We start from the raw sequence: 27353 nt of genomic DNA on the forward strand, positions 1-27353 counted from the left end.
ATGACAATGGCTTTCCCCCATTCCTTCTGTGCCCCGTCACCACCACAGACAAACACACTGGAACTGCTTGCTTTGGAAATAACACACAGTCCGGCGAAGGTTCTACGTGATTAGATTCAGGGCTCCTTCTCGAGAGACTGTTCAAAGGTTGTGGGCAATTTCGCTTGGGGCTGCCAGATGGTTCTGGTATTGCATATATTCAAAAGTTGATCAAATATATGGTAACCCTTGTACGCGTGTCCCCAAATTATCATTTCATTTCTTGCAGGAGTGCCGACACCAAGGACTGCTGTTTCTTATCTCAGTGTGCCAGGGGAAGCTTGTCATTGCACACAAAGCTAGCCTCCGTAATAGACACACGCATCTCTTATGCGTGATGTGTCCATTTTTTAGTAGCCCATCAAAAGCAGATTTATTGGCAAATAGTTTTTCTAAGGCACTGTGCTGTCCTCTGGTATTTTCTTATACAGATGTTCCTCTAACCGCTATGTGTAAATCCAAGGCGGCTTTGGGATTCAGATTCTTGAGTGCAAAAATCATCCATTATCTTACGGCACCAGCACCAGGGGGTATTGTCTCCTGAATTTAAATAGCAGGCTGCACGTGAGCTTATTCATTCCAAAACCAACCTCTGAATTTCCCCTCGCGTTACAGATGCAGTATGTTATTAAGAGCCAGAAAGGCTTCTACCTTCAAATGCTTTTCTTCCCTCGAGGTGACAGGATTCAATATTGTGCCCAAGGTGGTTTTGAAAATCATAGAATCACAGACGCCACACTATGGAGGCAAAGTTCTCATTTCGACCATGTTTTTAAGGCATGACGAACAGAATGTGCGAAGCGACGCACCCTGGTGTTAAGCCGTATTTTAATCGACACAGGGGCCTAGCCAGAAAATTAAAAAGAACACGAATGTTATTTAAACCGTGCCCAAGGGGCACTTTCCAGAATTCAGACCCAAATACGTTCATTCGTCTTTCTGCCGTTGTTAACGTTTTGTGGATTCGGTGCCTGATCGTACAGTTCGGTCGGAAGAAAAGTGGGGGCAGATTATAAAAATCAATACTATATAGCCTGCATTGGAGACTAAATGGAGACCTCCCCTATGGGGTTAAGAGAAAGGCGTAAAGGAAGACCACTAGCCACAGGCACTTGGCTTCCCAGAAGTGGGTCCGTTCCAGTAATGGTTTGATGGGCACAGTCTAGCAAGGAGATCTACTCTAGAGCAATGCTTCTCCATGTTTTTCTCCCGATGCCCCCATGGCCCCCTGCAAAGCATCTTATTTAGTTATTTTTTCCTCATCTTCCTCCCCTGTCCCTGATGAAATTTTGACGTCACAGATATACTGTGTGTATCTGTGCTTTATGTAAAAAGGGTACGGTTTTTCATTCCCTAGGGACAAACGAATTTTTGTCCCTTTTGGGGCAGTGTTGCTCCCACTGAAAAGGCTTGATCTAGAAAGGGTGGCTGGGGGGTGGGGGGAGAAAGGAAAACCTCTCCTGGGCCTGCCCCATGACCTCAAGTATGACGGTCATCGTGACCCGTGAGGGGCTGCCATTTTCATTTCGCAAATGATCAGTTAAGATCACATGGAATAGTGTGTCTAAGGTCCAAGTCATTAAGTATTAGATCCTAATGTGGGTTATGACTCAAGTCACATGATTCAGGAAAGGGAGAAAACAAACATGCTGTGTGTCTACACACATACTGTGTGCTCCACACTGTATGTTTCTTAATGTAATCCTCCCAGATACCCCATGAGGTCACGCTATTCCATTATCACACGTGAAGTAGGGGAGGCTCAGAAAAGGTCAGAAAACGGACTCAGTTCATGCGGCTAGTAAAGGGCGAAACCACGATTGCGACCAAGTCTGTCTAGTCTTTGAGTTTTATTTATTATTATCATCATCATCTTCTTCTTCTTCTTCTAAGTAGCCTTCATGCCCAGCACGGAGCTCAACATGGCGCTTGGACTCACAACCCTGAGACCAAGACCCGAGCTGAGATCGAGTCAGGCATTTATTTAACCGACGGAGCCACCCAGGCACCCTCTTTGTGCGTTCTTTTATCATGTGTGGTATGCAACCGGTAGTCTAGAAACATTTGCCAAACAACTGTGTAAATGCATTCATCCTACACAAGAGTATAATGTCCTCTAGTCCAAGTTCTTTACGCTCTGATATCTAAATTTACCCTCTACATGATTTCCACCAGATGACTTTCCAGGGCTTGCTGGAACCACTTCACCGTCACCAGATCCTGGAAGGCCTCTTTTGAATTTCCTATAGTTTTAGTGATGATTAGAAAGAGCAGCCTTTTCCTCTGGTCAAAATCTTTCTCCCGTCTGCATCCCAACAATCTGTCATCCCCACCGTGACTCCTGCTCTGCCACCAGCACAGAGCCCGACGTGGGGCTCGATCCCGTAAACCACGGGATCGTGACCGGAGCCGAAATCAAGAGCGGGATGCGTGAACAACTGAGCCACCCAGGGTGCTCTGAGACTTATTTTCATCCAAAAGGCAAAAATAGAGCCCCGGTTCCTAAGGAAACAAAGCAGTCCTTATTACTCAGTCCATTTTTACAGTGTCCCCGCTACGTATGTACGAGGCGCTTGGCAAAGTGCTGGCACAGAATGTGGTAAACAGACACAGTTCCTGCTACTTTGCATTTGAGTCTCTGAGGATATTTTTCAATGAACACATCTAACATTCCAGCATTAAAATCAATCGACTGCTGTCTAGTGAACACACATTATGGGCTTAGCCCCATACTCGGTATTTACAGGCAGGGCTGGAACAGGATGGGGTGGGGTGGAGGAAGAGGTCCTAACAGGTCCCGTGCCTTTAGGCACAGTCAAGTTGAGTAGAGTTTAGTAAAAGGGCTGGTCACAAAGGTCTGTGCAGGGTGTAGGGAGATCACAAGGGATAATGTTAATAAGAACAAGGAGCTGTTAGCATCCCTAGCTCTGAGGGACAAGGAGGGAGAGCCATTATTGGAGTAGAGTGCGAGTGGGAGAAAGAGGAAGCAGGAGCAGGAAAGGGAAAGGAGGAAGAGAGGAAGAGAGAGGGGGTGAGAGGGAGGGAGACAAGAGAAAGAGGAGAGAGAGAGGATAAAGGCCAGAGCCGTGGGAACCAGGACAATGGAAGCCATATTGCCGCAACGCCCCAGCAGCAAACACGGAGACAAGGATGTACGTTGAGGTAGTTTGGGCTGTAATTCAAGGAAGCCCCGGTGCAGGAGCTGGTAAAGGATGCGGGACTGCTTTGGGGACCCGGGGTCCCCCTGTAGGTGAGGACTTCAGCCCAGAAGACACTCCAGAGTTGTCCCCCTCCGGCTGCCTCTAGGTGAGCGGCGAAGGAAGTGGAGTATTTATTTACTACTGCTTGAGGGCTACTCCTGGAGTATGGAGGCGGGAGCTCATTACCTCTCTGGCCTGCCACTTGGCCTTCGTGAGCAAGTTCCTATGGACAGAGAAAGCCTTGAAGGCAGAGTCACAGGTGTGTGTAGTTGGAAGGCTAGGTTCGGTGTGCCCGGGCCCGGTGGGTTCCAGAGGGCACATGAGCAGGGCCCTGACAACTAATGCTACAGAAGATATGTGCTAAGAATGACTGAGTAGAAAGAGAGGAGAAGTCTGGGGTCCTGTGACTATATAGTCACTATTCCAGCAGGCCCCAGGCTCTGCGCTGTCAGCAGAGAACCTGAGGCAGGGCTCAGGCTCACTAACTGACATCACGACCTGAGCCAAAGTTGGATGCTTAACCGACTGAGCCACCCAAGCGCCCCTCTCTGGATTTCTATATGAGAACGTCATACAGCCCTGCTTGGGATAAGCCTCTGTTATTTGAGTTTTCCGTTTCACGTGGCCAATCCTGCTTCTGACTCGGTCACTCCCACCCGTGTGGACCATCTGTGTCTGCTCACATCATTCCTGGCTCCCATTTGAAGTGGCTGAACAGCATTCCGTTAACGGCCGTACCGTGATTTATTGAAGAAATCCCCTCTTTGGGAAAATTTAGATCGTTTCCAGTTTTTCACTGTTGTAAGTAAGGCTGCAATGAACATCTCTGCAGATAAATCTTTTGCACACAGTTTTGTCAATTTTGTGAAGCGGAATTCCTCGAAATATATTTATTTCATTGAAGGCTATGAACATGTTAAAGGCATTTTATACAAATTACACTCCTGCCAGCAGGAGTCTTTCTTTATTGATCCAGGTAGAAAGGGAAAAATCCATTTTCTGCTGGTCAATGGCAGTTAGTCGGTATAATTCTTAAGGCACATTAGATATACTGCCTGATACGGATTATTTGAGAATAGGCCTCTCGCACCCCTTCACTCCATGATAGACTGTAGACTTTTTGAGTTCAGGGAGGCACTCAGCTCATCGGCTTTCTGTCTCAAAGCCTAGCCCCGCATCTTGAGACATATGTGGATCAAGGAGAAAGTGGCTAGAACAGAGATTCCGGACGAAGAGATTTAATTCCTGACTCCACCATCACTCCCTGATCTTAAGCAAGCCTTGTTTTGTCCCTGAGCTTTATTTATTTTATACGAAAAATAGGCATAATGATATCTCCCTTGCAGAAATACCGTCAGGATAAGATGAGAAAATGGATATGACATTGCTTTGCAAAATGTTAATTACCATACAAATAATGTTTATAATCGCATACCTATGGGATGTTGTCTGAATGACAGTAATTCTAGAATTAATCTCCCTGCCTCAACCAAGCAGCAGTTGTCTTCACCCCTTGCATCCACTCCTAACTACTAGTAATGTGCCTCACACAGGATCAAGTGTGGCGGACAGAGATGCCTTTGAACACTAACTGCCTGGGCTGATGGGACATCGTTCTATCTCTTTGCCTAGACCAATGGCACCTGCCCAACAGACCCTTCATTCTCTTTTTATTTATTTATTTTATTTTTTTATTTAAAAAAAATTTTTTTTTCAACGTTTATTTATTTTTGGGACAGAGAGAGACAGAGCATGAACGGGGGAGGAGCAGAGAGAGAGGGAGACACAGAATCGGAAACAGGCTCCAGGCTCCGAGCCATCAGCCCAGAGCCCGATGCGGGGCTCGAACTCACGGACCGTGAGATCGTGACCTGGCTGAAGTCGGACGCTTAACCGACTGCGCCACCCAGGCGCCCCCAGACCCTTCATTCTTGGGTAGACCGTGTGTCCATTATTCATCAGCATGAATGATGAATCGATTAGTCCCTCTTTGATACAATGGGAAAGAGAAGGCCAGAGAATGTTCTACAATCAGAGGATTATGCTGACAAAAAGATAAGAACAGTGCTCTATGGAATGGAGGCAGGAGGGTGGAGTTCAATAGGTTGTTGCTAGCTGAAGGTGGCATCCACTCAAAGCGAGAAATCACACATGACTCTCTCCTTCTAAGAGATAATTATGAGGCAACAGGGCGTTTCAGGGGCAGAAAAGATAAGCTGGAGGGCGAATTTCAGATCAATTACATATTTAGGTTACAATATTTGGAAGGTGGATCTTTTCACCGAAGCTCAGGTGAAAGGACAAGACTAAGCGTTAGATGGGAGCTGGAGCCATAAAGATGACTGGACTCCTGCAGGCAAGGAGACTGTTAAAAGAAAACCGTACCCTGGGAAGTGGCCCATAATGGTGGCACCACTGAAAAAGCCTCCGAAGAAAAACGATACAGAAACGAGAACAAAGTAGGGTGAACCATCAGAAAGACAGCCAGCCAGGTGGTGAGATATTGGGAGCACCAGTGGGTTCCAGGGCACTAAGGGGAGAGAAGAGGAAGGTGTATTTGGTCACAAGATCACTGGTGATCCCAAGAGGGCAATTTCACAAGAGCACTGAAGGTAAATGGAGAAGGTCATTACTCTCTCCTGTTCTGTAAACCAGCCCACTCCATTCACTTATTTATGGAATTTGCTCAGCGTCCCCTCTAAAACCTCAAATCACACGAAAAGCTTATTTCCGCCTGTTTTCACTTCCTAAGGTCATAATCAAGATTACAGGACAGGGCTCAAGGTCTCATGTAGTTATCAATGCTGTATGCGTCTATCATTTTTCCCCATTGGGATTGCTTTCTGTATGATTTCTATTTTCTTCTGATGGGACGCATATAGTCCCCGAAGCAAGAGTAAGTTTTCTGTCATTTAACCGAAAGGCCAAGTTAAATTTAACACCGTTGCAAACATTAAATTAAAATAAGAATAGCGCCGCATATGTCTGGATCATATATCAAAAGTAAAGATTCAATGAAAACTTTAAGATCACTTACTGAACTTTCAAAGATGGGCAGATTTTCCATAAAGATTTCAACAGCAGAGACAGATGGGCTACATTCCAGAGGGGAAGGTCACCAGAGTGATGAATGAGACCTCTAATGTCTGCCATAGCTGTGAAAATCTTTACGGCTAACTAAAATTCCTCACGAATAACAACCTGTAAATATTCTATGAGCTGTCAGGCAGGTAACACCGAGCTCGGAGACCAAAGCACACGGCGAAGAGAAAACCACGCCGTGGGCTTTGCCGGCAGACTGCCACGTCATTTAGAGTATCAGGCTTACACGTGATCTGGGGAGTCAGGAGTTCCTACTAAACTACTTGCCGAGGCGCCTGAGTTGCAAAGACAAACATACCCAAGGGTTGCTGGCTTCACAGTCCTACAAAATCTCATAACCGATACTTGGTAGCGTTGCTCCTGAAAGAAAGGCTCCTTCCGACTGACTTACACGAAACTCCAAGAACCTCACTGTCTTTATCAGGCCAGTGAGAAAGAAAGAAACCTAAGGCCAGCTACAGGAGGACAGGTGTTTATATCAATAGGGTCACGGCTGAGTTCTGCTCATGGAATTTCTGACTACTTCTGAACAGAAGTGCCCGACTGTGTTACCACAGAACTTTCCCCCCGGGGTAAAGGTGCCCACGGTCTCCAGGCCATCTGGGTTAAGCCAGGTTACTAACGAGTCACTGCGATATTGCCAGGTGCCTTTAGTGTCTCTCCAGATGTGCTTTTAAAAGACGGCAGGCAGTCAACACCATTTGCTGAATGCTCTCTGTGTGAAGGGTATTGTATTAGGCACCAGGGAAATTTCAAGGAATGTACAATTTGAAACCAAAGCCAGTAGGGAGCAACTCGGATATTAAAAACCAAATGACTGTAGATGAGATGCACATCCATTTAGAAAGCAAAAGGGAGAAAGAGCTAAGGATATGATGAAAATTAAAGCCAAAAGGAAGGGGGAGAGATTCCGTTTTGATCCTAACGCTTTCCTGCGTTGTGAATCAATTAACCATCGGTGCTTCAGCCATAGCTTCATGGCAAGCTTCCCGGCCCCTTGACCTTGGGCTTAGCCATGTGACTCGCTTTGGCCAATGGGGCGTTAGCAGACATGATATGAACACAGGCTTGTGCTTTTGTGCTCTGGGGGATCTGCCAGGAGTACGTGCCCCGGGTGGCCTCTGATCCTTCGGCGGGTCTCCACACCCGACGTATAGAGAAACAAGCCGAATGGAACTAGCAGCCTGGAGCTAAACCCAGACAACCTTCAACCTGCAGCCCGCAGCCAAACTTCCCAGTCGAACTTTATCTAGATCATCTGAACCGCAGTTGACCCGTAGACCTATAAACACGAGAAGAGAAACTTTCTGTTCTCATACAGGAGGAAGGGAGGGGCAGCGGGAGGGGGAGAAAGAGAAGGAGGGGTGGCGGGGGGGAGAGAGGGAGGTAAAAGAACATCAAAGAGATGAAAGAGGACAAAAAGATTCCCAAGCGGAGGTCTCCCCGGGTCAGTAGCCACATCCTCCACCATCACCCCAAGATGAATGCAGGTTACCCACTTTAGTCTTTGCCGTAGACACAGGTGGTTGCCGCTCCTTAGTTCCTGGAACCCCTTCTCTGAAGCTGATAACCTGTAAGGGTTCCGAGTCTAAAATGGAATGTGTTATTAAACTTGTCCAGTCTGTTTTCTCTGCTATGAAAGAGAGACAGTAATACTCTTCATTCTAGAGGTTTGTTGAGGCGAGCCCACAGAAGCGAGCCCACAGAGCCCACAGAAAACGCACAGAGGCGAGCACAGAGGCGAGCCCACAGAAAACGCTTCCTTCGTGCGAAGGGCCAAAAGGGCTCCATTTTTTTGGATTCCTATCCCTATCCCTATCATCATCATCATTATCATCATCAGCAGCAGCATCATTAACTTAGCGAGTCATCAGGGTATTTATCCCATGAACCCACTTTCCCGCCAGTGTGAAGAATCCCAGGGGAACCGGGCCAATGAGAGCCTGTGGTCCTAGAGCGAAAGTGACTGTTGACCGCTAAAGCGTGGGCCTGGGCAACAGCTCCAGCAAATAGTCCCTCTCCCCCCCACCCCTTTCCGGCCTTTTTCTTCCTCTTCAAAAAATTTTATGCGGTTCTCAGAGGAGTACAGCATGAGAGGAGACAAATCCTTTTGCCATTCTGAGGCTGGTGTCACCTATGAAAGTCAACCGTGTGTCATCATTTTACGCTAGTAATTGTTTAGGAATTCAAAACAAATAGCTAAGTATTTTTAGAAAGACATAGAAGAAGACATTTTCGTTTTAATTTCTATTTTTGGTTCTGAGTTTTAAATTTCATGTGACCAAACTTACTATCTTTTTTTTTTCATAACTAAATAAATAAACATGTGGCTGGTTCACGTTAGAGGAATTATCTGATCTTGTTGAAGACATAAGCCTTGTTGTCCTGTATTTTGCCCTAAGATAGCAAGGGTTCTGGTGAGCTTTTGGGTTGGGCTCCAGGAGTAACTAAAGATTTGGTTCAAAACTTTCCCTCTTCCCCTGCCACCCTTTTAATACATGTATCTGTTCCAGACCTCCTGGACCAAATCTTTTGAATCAGTCCCTCTCCCTTGCTAGCTGGCCTCGGTCAAGGTCTGCAATAGAAGCTCTCGCTTTTTACCTTTTGAGAATAAATACCCCTGTCCTTAACTCACACCATAAATGAGCTCATTCCATTCTATTCCTCCTCTAAATTTTTCCTAGACATTTCCTGCTCAGATTTTCTCTTTCCAAGTCAAATTGTCCCCATGTTGACTAATCCTTCAATTATTCTCTCTTGTCTGCCTATTTCTAGCTCATTAAAACATTAGCACTCTCTAAAACCTATATTTATATTCATTATACATACATAAGAAATCCCTTTCTGGACAAAAGGGCTATAAGGAGGCTACATGTAAAATTGGAAAGGGGGATATTCATCATATCAGAATACATCTTGTGAACCTTGCTAAGTGAAAGCAATCAGGGGCCAAGCAATCAGAAGCATTGTTTGCTAGATTCCTCTCGGATGAAACATTCTCTACCTTGGATTTGCATGTAGCTTCAGAGACAATGTGCATTAACTCTAGTGGCGATATTGCGATTTATGAGATATACATTGGCTCCCTGCCAACGCAGTTGAGTGGCAACTGCAGTTCCTGGCTCACTGTCCCCAAGACCCTTGGAATTTCCTGGGTGGAGAGCAATGAAGGTATCTCTTGTTACGTTAATGAGGTGACTTTTGGAAGGCACCAGAGGATGGGCCTCTGGTGATCCAACCTCTTCATCAGAGGGTTAGAACTTGCAGTCCCCACCTCTCCCCAACCCCTGGGGAGGTGGGAAAGGAAAGAGGCCGGAGGGTGACTCAACTGCCAATGGCTGATGATTTGATCAATCATCAGTCTGTCATGAAGCCTCATAAACCCCCAAAGGACAAGGTTTGCAGAGCTTCCGGGTTGGACATGGGGGGAGACTGGCTCACCTGGGGAGGCCACGCAAGCCCCACGCTTCCCGCCCACGTCTTTCATGGGGGTGATCCTGAGTTACGTTTCTTTGTGATAAACTGGTGATCTTGTGAGTGAAAGGCTTCTCTCAGTTCGGGGAGTACCTCTAGCAAATTAATCAAAGCTGAGGAGGAGGTCCTCGGCACTTCTGGTTTAGTCAGTCTGCTCAGAGGAGGTAGAGGTGACGATCTAGATTTGCGACTGTCTGAAGTCCAAGGAGGAGGCCGTGGAAATCTCCAGTCTAGAGCTGGTTGGTCAGAAACACTGGTCAGAAGCTGGCTTGTGACTGGTATCTGGAGGGGGGGGGGGGGGTTGGGGGGGGGGGGGGACAGTCTTGTAGGACTGCACTCTTAACCTGTGGAATCTGATGCTCTCTACAGGTCGATAGTGTTGGAATGGAGTTGAATTCTAGGACCTGCTGGTACATGAGAATTGCTTGGTGCTGTGTGGGAAGTACCCCCCTCCGTGGAAATTGGGCTCATTTACTAGTCTGTAGAGAACATCTCATTTTGCTTCCCGCAGAATTAATTCCTCCTTCCTCTCTACTTGTATCACTCCTATTTATCACGACTACAGAAGGTCATGATTTCTTTTCCTTACGGGTCTTTCTTTTTTGTTTAGAACTTGAGCATCCCAAGGCCTGGATTCTGTCTATTCCAAGGGCCTAGTGTTTGTTAATGAATATATGAATGAATGCTACAGGCATAGTAAGTCAGATCGTGTCGCTTCCTAGCTCAGAACCCTCCTGAGTCTTCCCTTCTCAAAAAGAAATTTCAAAGGTTTTTAACCATAGTTGCCGAGACCCTACCTGGCCTGGATCTTGGTGGCTCAAGGACCACCTTATGATTCACCATCTTGCTTCCTCAGCTTCAGTCTTACTACCCTCCTTGTTGTTCCTGAAACCCCACCACGCTTGCTCTCACGTCAGCGTCTTCACATTTACTGTTTCCGCTGCCTGGAACCCTGTTTTGTCTCCCTCCCCACCCCAGTATGTGCCTGGTTTGTTTCCTCACTTCTCTATCCAAATGCCACCCCCATGACCACCACATTCAAAGAGTTCCCCTCCCCAGGGTGCCTGGGTGGCTCAGTTGGTCGGGCATCCGACTCTTAATTTCAGCTCATGTCATGATCTCACAGTGTGTGAGACTGAGCCCCCTGTCAGGCTCTGTGCAGAGCCTGCTTGGGATTCTCTCTGCCCTTCCCTCACTTAAAAAAAGTTCCCTTCCTCTATGACCTCTAGCTTGCTTTATTTTTCTTTTTAAAAAGTTTATTTATTTATTTTGAGAGAGAGAGAGAGAGAGAGAGAGAGAGAGAGAGAGAACACGAGTGGGGCTCGAACCCACAACCTGTGAGATCGTGACCGGAGTCGAAATCAAATTTGGACGCTCAATGGACTGAGCCACCCACGTGCCCCTTATTCTTCTTAATTAAACTTCTCATGACCTGACTGCTTTCTCCTATTAAAGTTTAACCTCCGTGAGAGAGAGTTTTTCTTTTATCTACTACTGTTTCCCCAGTATCGAGAACAGAGTTTGACCTATACTAGTCATTGAAGAGACTAGGTGAATGACACAATGAATCAATTCTCAGCTGGCTGAAAATAAAGCGAAGCTCCTCATTTCTTCAGGATATTAGACCAGGCTCTAGACTCAGTTCTTTCCTGTTGTATGAGAGAGGGAATAATCTTTAGAGTGCCCAGTTATTCATTCAATCAAGCCATATCCTGCACTTCTCTGCAAGATGTTGGATGCCTGATGTTAAAAAAAAAAAAAAAAAAAAAGGAACTCCTGCCCTTTACCCTTCTGGTGCTCACACTCCAACCCATTTCCTTTTATGATCTATTTTATCGACTATCCTTCATTCTAACTCTTGTCTGTCATTGGTATGCATGCTGCCGAACTTAAGGTGTAAGGCAAGAGGCTGATGTAATCTTATGCTGTTCTTGAAGTCCTTACCCATTAATGGAGGTCATGAGGTCGGGCATCTGAAGTAATGATCATCACTACATACACTGGACAAAATCATCAACCTCATAAGGGAAGGCAAGAATAAATCAAATCACCCAATGGCCAGAATGAGACTATCGTAATGCCTTTTCCTCATATACTTTGAAATTCCTGTCAGTCACGTTGTCCCCTAACAGATGGGGTTCCCTAGGAAACAGCCTCTAAGACAAAGTTTAGAGAGCGGGATATTTAGTATGGTGTGCCCTTGAGCTCAACGCCTGAGGAAGGGAGAAGAAAGGAACCACGAATGGCAACCGGGAAAAGGCAAGCTAGGATTCAGGCCCGATGAGTCTCCATTAACCTCACTGGAGTTCCTGAAGTAGAACGCTAGAGTTCTCCCGAGTTGGGCCCAAGCGGCCAGGTCATTACACTCCTGCATCTGTCAGGACCTGCCCGTGGAAGGGGTGTGACCTTGGGGGAGACAGCTGAAGCAACTCCCAAAAGGACAGACGGCTGAAGGTTGTCTGCTGAGGACACTCCTCCTCGCTGCGTCAGACGTGGGAGTTGTAGAAAAGTAGTTTCAAGTGATTCCTCAGTCGGAGGCCATTCTACTTGGTGTCCCATGTGACTCAACTGCTATGGCTACCCACTGTCCAGGAGTTAGGGATACGGGAGTGGAAGGGACAACTTTGCCTTTCGGAGGGCATGTGACAACATCCGGAGGCATTTTTGGTGGTCACAACCGAGAGAGTGGGTATTACTGTTGCATAGCGGGGAGAGCGCAGGGATGTTGCTAAACACCCTACCACGTACAGCAAAGTCCCCACAACGAGGAGTTGTCCGGAGTGCCCAGGTCAAGAAAGCCTGGTTTCGATATAAATAGACAGTAAACACCTGACCAAATCAGACTCTCTTTCTTGGCGAGTTTGACTATAACATATATAGAAAAGTTAAGAGGGTGGGAAGGTGGAGAGTTAAACGAAAAGGGAGAGGACTTAAAGAAGAAAACAGAAGTCATAAGGCCGGAGAAACCGTGAGTAAGGACATGGCAGAGAGGAGAGAGAAGCCACGACGCCGTGGGTCGTGTGGAGTCCACAGCGGCAAAGTGCACGGAGAGAGACGCAAACACTGCTCGTGGTGACTGCCATTCCCTGTCCTTCCTAATGTTTGCAGGTGTCCCCCGATCACCTAAGCCCACGTCCTCTGCCTGCAGCTCCAAGGAGGCAAAGCCCCTCTGCAGTGGACTGCAATCAAGAGGGTCGCTCTTGCTGAGATCTGAAAGTATACTGAAAAATTCAAGAGAATGGGTTTTAAAGCAGGTGCAGTTTATGCCAGTCCACAAAAGAACAAAACGCCTCCGTCCTCACCTCAAAGTTCTCGCCACCAAGTATTTTGTGATCCCATGCAAAGCTTTGTATTTGGGGACAGAGGACAAAACGGTACCCTAGGCCAAACTCACAAACGCCTTCATTTTCCAGGGAGTGTAAAAATACACCTTTCAGAGCCGGCATTCCACTGAAATAGTGCCCATGTGTCACGAAACTGATTTCGGACTGTGGGGCTGGTCCCGGTGTCCTAGGTCCCCATGAGGCCCAGAGACGTCCGTTGTGATGAGGAAGACACAATGAGAAAGAAGACAAATATTTGCTTCATCTCTGCCCTGCCACCAGACTAACTCCCGGGGACGTGGGGGAGCGCCGGGTGGAGATGAAGCCATTGAACTCCACAGTCACATTTTGCATGGGTAGCATCATCAAGTCTGGGAGAAGTTGAGGCTGCTGGTGCCCCCTTCAGGGCCCAGAGAAAAAGATTTTGAGGAAAAGAGCTTAATTATCATCACTGTGCTTTTCGTGGACATCTGAAAGGCTACCTTTGAACTCATGGAGGTGTCACCAGCATCACTGCTAAGTTAGAGGGCATCTGTCCCGAACTCCCAACACTCGCGACAGCATGTGACGACTGAAGAAATTGGCCCAAATTATTGGGCCCTGAGATTTTTCCCTGATAGGGAGCTTTGGGCTGAAAATCGTCTCATACTCAGGCTGCCAGCTTCTTCCTGACTTTTATCATGATGGCTTCTTTAAGCTTATCTGTAGCTTTAAATTATTGGCCCACTCGTATTTCAAATTCATCCATCCCCGGAGGACAATGGTAGCAGTGTTGAGTGAAATATCAGCAATTATTAGATGTGCTTAGCGCATTTTCCCCCACCTTCTTTATGAAGCGTGTGACTAGGAGAAGGCGGGCAGTGGGATGGTGGGGGAGGGGGCAGGTACAGGGATGAAAGTTTGACACCTGTCAGGATGGAAACAAACTTCTCAGTCCTACGTAGCAAGGGGAAACGGTAACGGCTTGGGGTACTTTAACGAGATAAGAGTTGACCAGGGATTTGATTAAGAAACTTCAGATGATGAAGCCTAGAAGAAATAAGTGATCAATTCTTTGTTTTTACAGTGCCTCATCATCTGAGAACAAGAAGATCACTCAATGAAGCACACAGTGTTTAAATTCAGAACAAATAGTAAAAAGGAAATCTGTCTTATGGAGTTCCACAGCCATCAAGAGAGTTTAATACTGCGAGAGGTCAGTGGGTTAAAAGCTAGAGAATAAAAATCTTTACCATTATTGGTTTTTTTTTTTTCCGTTAGCAAAGTAATACATGCTTATTATAAAAACATCTGCAAAGGTAAAAAGAAAGAAAAACACAATAGCTCTTTGCATTTTGATGTATTTTCTTTTCAGTCTTGTCTTTATGTATCCTCTTCTGTTGTTTCTATTTTATTTTCTAATATAGCTACGATCATGCCGTAATTTAGAAGTGCGCTTTATCTCGTAATATATTACAGGGCACAGGAGACTTTTATAAAAAGGACCAGGTCAAGTTCTCAATGCTATTAGTCGTTGCTCAGAGGCAACATGAAAGGTCACGTTATTTATTGAGTGTCTACTATGTGACAGTCACTATGCTAAATCTCATGCCACTGTGTATTAGTGTCAGGAGCAAATTTGCCTCGTCTTCTTTTGGGTATAAAACATAATTCACTCTGTAAATGATTTTATTGAACATCTACCAAGTACAGATACCATGTTAGGTGCTGGAGAATATAAAACCATCCTGTCCTTGCAGACATTAGGGTCTACTCGTTGATTATTCATCCATTCATTAGTTACACAAATGACTATTGAGCTCTTATAATACAGAAAACACTGCCCTTAGATCCATGAAAAATACCTTCAGGAAGGAGAGAAACTAGTTACACACAATTAAAAACAGGATAATGAATGACACTTTCATGTCTAGTTTGACTCTAACAGGCAGATGAGAAGTTATACTGTTAAATTGATAGTCACAAAGACACTATGCTAATGCTAAAGCTAACGCTAATACCAATCACTTATACATCACTATGTGCTACGTGCTACTCTATATATTTTACATATATATATATGATTTATATATATATAAATTTACATATATATACAATTTACATATATACGATTTACGTATATATATACATATATATGATTTATATATAAATAAATCATATTTATTTATTTATATATAAATAAATCATATATATGTATATTTATATATATACGTATATATACGATTTGATATGTATATATCTATCTATCTATCTATCTATATATATATATATTGCAGGTGTCCCCTGATCACCTAAGCCCATGTCCTCTGCCTGCAGCTCCAAGGAAGCAAAGCCCATCTGCAGTGGATATATATAAATATATATAAATAAACATAAATATATGAAAATATATATATGTATATATAATATATATAAATATATATGTATATTTATATATATGTATATATACGATTTGATATGTATATATGTATATATATATACGTGTATATATATAAATATATACATGTGTATATAAATATATATGCGTGTATATATATATATATATATATATATACATATATACACATGTGTATATATACGATTTGACCCTCACTATAACCCTGTAAGATAATATTACCGTATTTCACTGAATTCAAAACTTCACTGGATGTTAGGCGCACTCTGATTTCAGGGCTTTTATAACTTGGTGGGAGGGACCATGTCTTACATGTGACGCAACGTTACTATTATCCCCATTTTACAGATGAGGATAAAGAGACTGAGTATCTGACCAGCACTTGAACCTAGTCAGCTTAATGCCAGAGTCTTAACCCACATCCCGAGGGAGACGACACCTGGCCCCGAGGCACCCGGAGAAAAATTCAGGCTCTGTAAATCAACTTAGTGCGGCCCAGACCAAGAGAAACAGAAGAGAGAAATCTGTGGCAGTATCAGAAAAACCAGGCAAGCGCTGGCCTGAGTGTTGTAAATGGTTAAGGCAGTGTGAGATGTGGCTTGTGAGTCTAGAAACTGGGGTCCAGTCCCACATCTATTATAACCGTGTGCGTGACCTTGGTAATGTCATTTCACCGTTCTGCACCTATTCTGTGATCGGTAAAAAGAAGGGTAGGGGTGGCGTCTTTCAGTGTCTTTTACACTTCTTTTGACTGCAACCCACAGAAGGAAAGTATTTTACATTTTGTTGTAGCGCGCACGTATGCACGCGTGCACTCACGTACCCCCACCCTTAACCGAAACCGAAGTGTCGAAACAATACTTAACCTTGCTTGGGCAATGTACTCTGATATTTTCCAATCTCTTCCATTCCATTAAAAAATTGTTGGTTGCAAGTCATTAAACTGATTTCAGCATTCATTAATGAGTACTAAGAAAACAACTCAGATAGAGTCTCCCTTAGCCTCTCTCCAGTTAGGAAATTCTACAGCATATGGGACTCCTGGGGTGGGGGCGGGAGCCAGAAACCTCAGGAAAGAGAAAGTTGACCCTTTTGCCTTATAGATAACTCATTTTCTTTTTAATTGGACCGTGTTCTTACTACCTTCAGCAGAAAGTTCTCATTATTAAACCATTTGGCGAATACCACTTTAGGGCAAAGATTCCTATACTATGTTCCATGACATGTTTAGTGAGAAATTAATTGGTATGCCTGAAAAAAGGCTTCCGTAGTCACGTAAGTAGGCAGAAGAGCTACTGACTTTTCCCTCCTCTTAGCGTTTCGATGTATATGAAAGGCTGCAACAAAAAAGAAACTTTCGCATCTTTATAAGCTAGTTTTTCCAATCTTATTGACCACAAAACTATTTTTTCAAGGAAGAGTTACTAACATCGTACAGAACACTAACGTTCTGAGGAACGTGGCTTGGAAAATCCTACTCTGGGGAATTCTACGACTGGTAAAATATTTTGTTTAAGTTTTAAAATCCCAGTTAGTTAACATACAGCTTAATATTAGTTTCAGGTGTACAATATAGGGATTTAGCACTTCCATACATCTCTCCTCATCCCAAGTGCCCTCCTTAACCCTCATCACCTATGTAACCCAGCGCCCCCTTCTCCGCACCCCCCCATCCCCCGCACCTCCCCTCTGGTAACCATGTTTGTTCTCTATAGTTAAGAGTCTGTTTCTTGATTTGTTTCTCTCTCTTTTTTCCCCTTCGCTTGTTTGTTTTGTTTCTTAAACTCCACATCTGGGTGAAATCATATGGTATGTGTCTTTCTCCGACTGACTTATTTCTCTTAGCATACTACTCTCTAGCTCCGTGTGGTCGCAAATGGTAAGATTTCGTAGAACTGGTAAAATCGTAAGGCAACTCTAAGTTCTTTTCACTGTTACAGAAAAATGTCTACCTTTATTCAAATATATAGTTATCCTTGGTTATGTGAAATTTAGAATAGAAGCTCAGAGAACTGAGAAAATGGACACAAAAAAAGAGCGTAAGTTCTTTTTTTTTTTTTTTTTTAAGGTTTTAAATTCTTGAAGATAAAGGGTGGACAATTTTCAGAGTACTATGTCAATAAATACTAGAGTACTTTCTTGATATTGACATATGAAGACGTGGACGCTAATATATGTATAAATGCCAACAGTGTGATTAAAAATTATATACAAATATAATAAATTACATGTATAAATTTATATGATTTTTAAAAATCAAGGTAGTAGAATTTCTCCCTTTTCTTGGTTTAAGTTGCCAAAGTCAATTAAAAGTGGTAGAATAGTGGGGCTCCTGGCTGGCTCAGTTGGTGGAACATGCAACTCGTGATCTTGGGGTCATGAGTTCGAGCCCCACATCAGGTGTACAGATTACCTAAGATCTTTTTTAAAAAAAGTGGTAGAATATTAAAGCTGGAATTAAAGGCAAGCTAGTGTCTAGCAATGGATAAGGGTCAGATTTTACAATGTTTTTCTCTTCTCATTTCTCTCAGATCTAAGATAAAAGAAACAACTTCTTTAACAAGTAGAGATTGGGATACCAAGAAGAAACACTGAATACTTTTCTTTAGTAAAAGCCTGCCTCTCTCTACTGATAAAAAAAAAGACCGCTGGTAATGTAATTTTCAAAGGGGAATGCGTGTGTGTGTGTGTGTGTGTGTGTGTGTGTGTGTGAGAGAGAGAGAGAGAGAGAGAGACAGATGAAGGGAGGAGAGAAATGGACAGGGAGAATAAGAGAGAGACAGCGAGCACAATTAGTGGCTCATCTTCATTTCTCTTTGTAATTTCTAAGTCTCAAAGACTTAGTATTATTATTATTCCTAGTAACTTGGAAGCCAGTTAGACATCTATCAAGTCAAATTCATTTACTATGACCTTAGTGGTATTTTTTTCCAAACATATTTTTATTTGTTTTAGGGGAAAAATGGTTGTGCTTTCAGCGAACACAATTTAACGGCCAATAAGTGACTTGGGTGAGGGCCCTGCCTCAAATACGGTTTTGACGGGCACCCAATTTCTCGAGCAGATTTCTAGAGGTCAGTGTGGCAGCCCATATCAAAAGCCTTACAAATGTAAACAGCCTTTTACAGAGCAGTTCTGTTTTTAGGAATTTATCTTGTAGAAAGAATAGGAGATATTTCCAAAGGTGTATAAAGGATGTTACTCACAGTGTTGGAGAGCAGAGTGAAAAATCTGAAATAACTTTCCTGATGAGTAATTAAGAATTGTCTTGGTAAATCTGGTAGAGCCAGACAAGAGAATACTGCCCAGCCATTTAAAAAATTATTCTGTAGAGGAATATTTAAGCACACATAAATATTTTTATTATAGTATATATGTATATATATACATATATAAAATACTATATACTATATATAATACTATATATATACATATATACATATATCATACTTTATATATATAGTATATAATATATATATCTATATATATTAAAGCAGGTCACAAAATGTTCATGTGTTTTTATCCCTGTTTGGTTTAAAAAGAAAAGTATCCACGGGGCGCCTGGGTGGCTCAGTCGGTTAAGCGTCTGACTTCGGCTCAGGTCATGATCTCGCGATCCGTGGGTTCGAGCCCCGCGTCGGGCTCTGTGCTGACAGCTCAGAGCCTGGAGCCTGTTTCAGATTCAGTGTCTCCCTCTTTCTCTGACCCTCCCCTGTTCATGCTCTCTCTCTGTCTCAAAAATAAATAAATGTGAAAAAAAAAAGAAAAAAAAAGAAAAGTATCTAAAGTATAGAAAGCACACTTTTTATAGTGGTTATCTCCAAGGGGTGAGATGAAGGGTAATTTTTTTTTCCTGTTTGTACTCTCTGCTTTCCAAAATTTCCTAGAGGGGGCATATATTATCTCTATAACTTAAAAAAAAAAAATGGACAGGGGCGCGCCTGGGTGGCTCGGTCCATTAAGTGTCCAACTCTTGATCTCACCTCAGGTCTTGATCTCAGGGTCAGGGGTTCAAAAAATAAAATAAAATAAAAATGAAAGAGGACGACACAAAGAAACAGTCCTCATTGAGTCTTTAGTCCCCCTGTCCTATTTCTCAAATATCCCTTAAACTGAAGTGCTAATGTTTGCTATCCCTAGGCAGAGCTTCTAAGCATATACTGACATTCCACATGAGTAAGAAATTGGTGGCTTGCGGGGCTGGCTCCACTGAGGCAGGGAAATGGGTGTCTTTATGAGCATCTGTGGCCACCAGCCCGACCTTTGTGGACGTGGGCACTGGTGTGATATTGTTTAAAAGGTGCTGGAATGTTCCACCTGGCCCCTCCCAGTTCTCCCCTCACAGCTCAGAGATTATGGATGGCGTTCTACCAACAGAGACTCATTCCTCAGGCTAATGGCTTTTCACCCTATTAAAATGCAAATAACCCGGGAGAAGTACACATTAAACTCTACCTATCACCTGGGTTAAATAACATATCATTTTCTGAGAAGAGGTTTTAATGGGGAAGACATGGGAATTTGGGTGGGGCAGGCAGAGAGAGAAGACAGGGGGAATCAATGCACATGGTGTTTGAGGAGTAATGAATATTCATAATAGTAATATTTTCGTTTATGGCTTATGAGTCATCTACAAATATGTTACTGCATTTAATCTCAATGACATCGAAGAGAATGGCAGTCACCAAGGCGAGAGACACACGGAAGCATCCGCTCACATACTTGAAAACGTGAGCAAAGATCTTTTTCCGAACCTATGGAAAATGAAACGGAAAGGAAAGGAAAGGACCAGAACGTGGCAATAAAAGAAGGCAACAGAAGATGAAGGGAGGTCACACAGAATTACTTCCTGTCTATAAAATACATAAATTAAGTAAATGACAGTCCAGTATGGTGATTCACCAGACTCTGGAGCCCACTGGCTTTTGAATCCTGGCTCTGTCAGTCTCTGTGGGACTGTGTGCCTCAACTTCCCCATCTTTAAAATGGGTGGAATCATGGCATCTACCGTATGGGGTGGCACGAGGATTAAATTAGTTCATATTCGTAACACTGCCAGGCAGAAAGCAATTGCCTTAAAGTGATGATTAAGCCCTTATACATCCTCATGTATGAACAAGAAATATGTCAAAGTGTTAACAGATCTTAACTCCATGTGGTAGAAATACGGGTTTTGAAAGAGAAAAAAAAAACCCCTCAAAACACACATTTTTGTAATCAAAGAAAGAGTGGGAGAAATTAATAACATGAATCAGAGGAAAACAGGAGGTTGGCAACGTAATATGTAAAGTTATATTAATAGGATGTTCCAGTATTAAACCCTCAGTTAACTAAGGCCGTTCCTCTTAGTATGTTGTAAAACGTACAATATTTACCAACAATACATATGAATGGTATGATTAATGATACACACACAATTGATACAAAATAGGAAAACTAAAATGAGAAGAGTGAAGAGCGGTCAAGGATAAATGAGGCAGGAAGTATTTAATGAATTATGTAGAGCTAAAGAATTAGAGATTCCTAGTAACACATATTGAATTATCCTATCATAATTATATAGCATCGTAATTACCAGCTTATGAAGTGAATTGCTATACGCAGAACCAAAGACTCAAAAATATTACCGAAGTTAGCACTTGAGCACACATTGCAGGAAACAATTATGCGTTAGCTGAAGCCTGGGCAAAATGATCTAATCGGTCCTCCTCTCCTAACCCTCTGAATTTTCCCACCGAGGTGTATTTCAGGATGATTTATGCCTCCAGGGCGCTTGGCAGAGACGATGGTAATTCAACTCTTCATTCTTTGCTACCAAGATGCAAGGAAGACATTACATGATGAAAGGTGACAGCGACTTACTGGAAAGGAAGTGCTGGGACGCGGGGCCAAAGTCCCGGTGGGCTTCGTGCAGCTGCCTGATGCGGTCCTCAACGGCCACCTGGGGGGAAGAGGAGAGAAATGATGTCCTCTCATCAGATATAATGAGGAGCAATGAAAACGATGTGTCCTCTTTGGTCGGATCTTTTGAGCCTCGAAAGCTGGGCGACTAAAGCAGCAATGCATAACCCCATTTTTTAAAACGATTTTTAAACGTTTGTTTATTTTGAGAGAGCGCGCGCCCGTGTGCACGAGGCGGGGAGGGGCAGAGAGAGGGAGAGAGAGAATCCCAAGTAGCCTCCACGCAGTTAGAGCGGGGCTTGATCTCGCAACCGTGAGATCATGACCTGAGCCGAAATCAGGAGTGGGACGCTGAACCGACTGAGCCGCCCAGGCGCCCCCCCAGAGCCCCGGTTTTACCGTACGGCCTCCGAGAGCCCTTTTCATCAAACCAGGGCCAGACAAAAAAAAAGATGTGCTTTCTTGGTAATGTGAAAATGAGATTTTTTTTCACACTCTGCTCATTGGCAGACACAGACGAACTACTGCTCCAACGAGCATCAAAAATGCCACCTCTAAATCTTTCGTGCAAAGGTTAGGGCGGGTGTCATTCCCCCGTATACTAGATAAGTGAAGGATCCCAGGAATGGCATTTATTTTGTCTTAGTCTATTGTTTTTGACTAATGTTTTTGGGAATCCTATTGGTAGTTAATGGATCATTGAGAATTAACGAGTAACCAACAGCTGATGAACACTTCAGCATCAAAGAAGTAGAGGCAAGGCTTAAATATAGCGTAATTACAGAGGAGATAATGAGATCAAAGGCATTTTCAGATTTCAGTTTTTAGTAGACTTGAAAATTACTGTGAGGTAGATCTTCAGGTGGCATGAGATAAAAATTTCCATTCTTTTTTTTTTTTTTTTTCCTATCAGGTTTTTCTAGAATATACTGATGGTGTCCTGATGGCTTAGTGAATTCCATTCTGGGGAAATGCTTTGCTTTTGTCATCTGACATTCTGTGGACCAGGCATCAGGGGTGGCCCCAGGCACGCGAGCTTCACAAATCTGGATCTTAATTTGGTTCTGAACAGCCCGTGGTTGACAAGGGGTTGGTCAGCTCCTGCCCAGAGCCAGCAAAGCTCCAGTTGGTTCACTCCTATGGTGTAGCTAATGCCCAAGGGATAAAAGAGATATTAGACAAGATCAGAAAAGTGGCTAAGGGAGTCTGGTCTAAAGCCGGCCAATCTCGCAATATCAGTCAAGGGCCTAACATAGATTCAGAACAACCTTCTGTTTTCACTTTCTCCTAGCCTTGCACATCTTTGCTTGGAACAAATATTTGGAAAAGCCTGTGGAGGTTCCCAAACGCGCAGGATGTGCTTCACTGTGACGCACGCAAAAGCGTGAGGCGCATCTCAAACCTCCCTTCCCGGCCCTACGGCCCCGCACCGTCCGCCACGCTCAGCTGTCCTGTCCTGCAATGTTCCATCCAATTTAACACCCGTGTGACTTGTTTTGGTTGCTGCTCCTCTCTGCAACGTTCTTCTCCCCCTTCGCTCCCAGTTCCAGTCTTTTCTATGTTTCTATGTCTACTTTCCAATCCCCCGGGTTGGAAGGAATCGCTTCCTCGGCATCCTCGAGGCTCACAGTCTCTCCTTGGAGCATTTCTGTCATACTGTCTGTTGTAGTTGCAGGGACAGGACTTATCTCCTGCGATGCCACGTGAAATCCCCGATAGCCGGGACCATCCCTCGCTTGTCCCGCCTCCCCTCCCGCAGGGCGCACTGAACCCTGCACACGGTAAGTGGGTCACAAGTGCTTAATGACTAGTTGACCAAACCAATGTGTACGTGTGACAGAGAGACGCCCAGAAAGACAGATATGGGAGAAGAAACAGGAACGTGAACTAACACCGCCTGCAAGCTGCACGTCCCTGGGTACGTTATTCCACCATTAACTTTCCTTGTGGGTAAAATGGGACAACATGACCCACCTCACAGAACTTTTCGTGGGAAGTAGCTAAGACACGGGCAACGGTGGGCCTCGTTTCTTCCACATGGTGATTGCTCAGTAAATGTTAACAGCTATCGTTATCGTTGCTGTTATGATTCGTACATGGAAAGGATAGGTTATCGTGGGCAAGGCAATACATACATCACAAAAATGGCTGATATTTATTAAGCATTCTGTTCAAGACAAGAGGAATTAACTTACTTAATTTTCACAGTAACTCGGTGGAAGTAATATTATCTGGGGGCGCCTGGGGAGCTCGGTCAGTTAGGTGTCCAACTCTCGACTTCGGCTCAGGTCACGATCTCGTGGTTCGTGGATTCGAGCCCTGCGTCGGGCTCTGGGCTGACAGTGCAGAGCCTACTTGGGATTCTCTGCCTCCCTCTTTCTCTGCCCGTCCTCTGCGCTCCCTCTCTCCCTCTCTCTCTCGCTCAAAAATAAACATTAAAAAAAGAAGTAATATATCTTCCTACTTGAATGATGTAGAAGCTGAAGCACGAGAGGTTAAAAAACAACCACAACACAACTTGCCTACGTTTAAATAGTTAGTAGATTGGCAGAGCCAAGATTCAAACTCATTCAGTCTGACTCTTGGTCTTTAACTGCTATTTTAGAGATCAAAGTCAAACGAAAAGTATTTTAGAGATACTCAATATGCAGCTGGCCTTTCAATTTACCGACTGCAGAAGAGATCTAGTGTCCATATCTATGAAAGTTTAGTCACTGGTATCTTTTATGACCCAAAGCAAGGTCAGTTCCTGGTCATGAAGAATGTGATGGCATAAGATTACGGAGAACACGCGCAAAGGCATGTTTAGAAGGACATCATTATTTCTAAATGCAGAATGGGTCATCTCATGAACAAAGTAACCAAGAGATGGCTGTGAAAGTTCGGGGGTGGGGAAGAGCGGATGAGGAGGCCACATGGGAGTGGACGGTGACCAGCGATCTTTTCATGTCCCGAGAAAGAAATCCCATGGGGGACATGTGGTAAAGGAGCATGACCGTGTCACAGACCCTGTCCCCTGGTGGTAATGTTAGCAGATTCATAGCGACCAGGGGGAGGCAGCATCTGAGTCCATTAGAGGCCCCTCATCTCGAAGGTTGCTTTCTTCCTCTACAAGGTGAACTCCACAGGTAATTTCCAGGGTATACCCGATATTGTCAAGAAATGAAAAGGAGACAGAAGTGAATTCCCTTCCCTATAACTCAAAGTTAGGAAAATGCATGAGAGAGACTGAAATTAAAAATGCGTCACGTAATGAAATGAACACTTCAGGAAACAGTCTTAAAATAACTAAAGAATTAAGCGTAAAATATTTCTTTTCACAAATTATCCTTGGAGAAAGGTATCGCATGGATTGAATGCACAATTGAATAAACAAAGACATCATTTTAAGACAGAGAAAAAACTTGAAGGCACACTGTAGCTACCTAAGAACAAAGGCACTTTATTCTGTGAGCAATTAGGCAAGGAAATGAAAGTTGATAAACTTTTGAAACAATAACCTCCATGTATTAGACCTTTCTAACTGGCCGTGTTTTTAAGCTATATCAAGTACTATATACAGGCTAGGAAGCAAACACCACAAATTATACACTACAATCCTGCGTTCTGGCCCAATTCATTTTTTTAAATGTTTATTTATCGGGGCGCCTGGGTGGCGCAGTCGGTTAAGCGGCCGACTTCAGCCAGGTCACGATCCCGTGGTCCGGGAGTTCGAGCCCCGTGTCGGGCTCTGGGCTGAGATGGCTCGGAGCCTGGAGCCTGTTTCCGATTCTGTGTCTCCCTCTCTCTCCGTCCCTCCCCCATTCATGCTCTGTCTCTCTCTGTCCCAAAAATAAATAAAAACGTTAAATGTTTATTTATTGATTTTGAGAGAGAGAGAGAGACAGAGACAGAGACAGAAAGAGTGAGCAGGGAAGGGACAGAGAGAGAGGGAGAGAGAGAGATTCCCAAGGAGGCTCCACGCTGTCAGCGCAGAGCCCGACGTGGGGCTTGAACCCGTGACTCATGAGATCACGATCTGAGCAGAAACCAAGGGTCGGACACTTACTTATCTGAATGAGCCACGCTGGCAACACACAATTCATTCTTTACTCGGTGAATTCCCTGATCATGTGACAAGTATTTGCTAATACTGAAAGAGACACACAAGGAGAAAATGCTGTAGTCTCTGATCTTTGGAAGCATAAAGGCTTGGAGGTGAGGAGGAGGGATTAGCCGAGGAAAGGCCTGGGGCAGAACACAGCTGTTGGAGAGGGCGGTAAGGTACAGTGAGCTACCTATCCTGTAAGCAGAGACGCAAACCAAGGCTCTCCAGACTCTGTGGCTCAGGATTTTCCCGGCAAGGCCAAGGGAACCAGGGAAGATTTCTGTGCACTGACTCATGATTTGAGAAAGCAGCTCAGGTTTGGGCAGGTTGCGATCACCTAGGTGTGGGGTGACATGTGTTGGAATGAAGACCATGTGGCCCTGAATGGGAGGGAAGGTAGATAAGGAGGTATTCGGAAAGAAGGAGGAACTGGTTAATTTTTGGTGTTGGAGCTTAATTTCTGAAGAGGCAAACAGCCTTCCAGGGTGGAAGGCTAGGAGAGTGAGGATATTGCCGATGGGACTATGGCAATTCCAAAGGGATTCCTACCGCATACGGCGGTAGGAATTCCTCTGAAACAGGATGCAATGGACCTAACAGTGAGAGTTTTGCTGGAGAGGTCACGTAGAGCCAGGTGAAGAAGAACGATTTGTCTCCGTCACTAAAGGAAGGAATGGCAAGTGAGAAATACAAGGGTTAGGGGTGACATTAGAAGGTGAGCAAGGCAGGAAGAGCCAGAGGAATTTAATTAGAATTATTTAAGGAGATAGAAAGAACCCAATTTGTTCTGAATTAATAGGCAATACCTCTGTTTCCTTTTATGAAAAGAAACACGAGCGTAACGTCTTCCGGGAAGATCCTGTATCTACTATTAGATAATAGATCAGGAAAGCTTAGAACTGGAAGAATTCTTACCTATTGATACACAAGAGTCTATTCATTAGAAGTATCCCAGATGGGCAAAAAACTGCCATCTGCTCCTTAAGTACTCATAATCTAATTTGCAGTATTCCTCAGTAAAATCATGTCGGAGAAAATTTAAAAAAAGGTCTTTTTTTTTTTTTTTCATATGCTCTGTGAGGACAGGGACACATCTTTCTGTTCCTACTATATCCCCGGTGGCTAGCACAGTACCCGGCATATAGCAGGTACTCTAATTATTAGTTGAATGAATTAATGTACAGATTATTCGAGAATTGTCACCCTAACAACTCCATTTTGCATGAAGAATTCTCTATCGTGAGATTTCCAGTACAATTTTTGGAAAGACCCCCCCCTTCCTTCTTTTTTTCCCTCCTTCTTCTTTTTTCAAAAGTTCGTTTGAGAGAGAGAGAGCGTGCACGAACGGGGGAGGGGAAGAGAGAGAGAGAGAGAGAGAGAGAGAGAGAGAGAGAGACAGAGAATCCCAAGCAAGCTCCACGCTGTCAGTGCGGAGCCTGACATGGGCTTGATCCCACGAACCGTAAGATGATGACCTAAGCCAAAATCAAGAGTCAGACACATACACGACCGAGCCATGCGGGCGCCCCTCTTTCCTTCCTTCTTGATGATCAAAGTATAAAAAAGAAAAGAAGAAAACCATTTACATTTATTGGGCCTACAATACTGGATCCAAACATTTTAAAATAATTTGCAAGACAGACCAAGAGCCCCAATCTCCTGCCTATCTGTTTTACTCTCATTTTTAAAGAATCATATTCGAGAGCTCTGAGGACTCTTGTTATTTGCCTTTGCTTTCTCATCTCAGATGAGTTGTACAGGCAGCGTACTGTTTGCAGAGACCACCCTTCTTTCGTGCCAAGGGACGTTTCTTCATTCATTCACAAGATACA

The 27353-nt window shown here is 44.0% G+C and overlaps 1 protein-coding gene across 1 annotated transcript in view; it reads right to left on the minus strand.

The window, feature by feature from the left end:
- DMD (dystrophin) overlaps positions 1-27353 on the minus strand; it is a 2039083-nt gene that overhangs the window by 219812 nt on the left and 1791918 nt on the right. Inside the window, exon 61 of the mRNA XM_040468816.1 lies at positions 21396-21474. Coding sequence (XP_040324750.1) covers positions 21396-21474 — 79 coding nt within the window. The remainder of the gene's footprint in view (positions 1-21395; positions 21475-27353) is intronic.

Source organism: Herpailurus yagouaroundi, unplaced genomic scaffold (assembly GCF_014898765.1).
Source record: "Herpailurus yagouaroundi ecotype Mexico unplaced genomic scaffold, PumYag 67793, whole genome shotgun sequence".
NCBI lineage: Eukaryota > Metazoa > Chordata > Mammalia > Carnivora > Felidae > Herpailurus > Herpailurus yagouaroundi.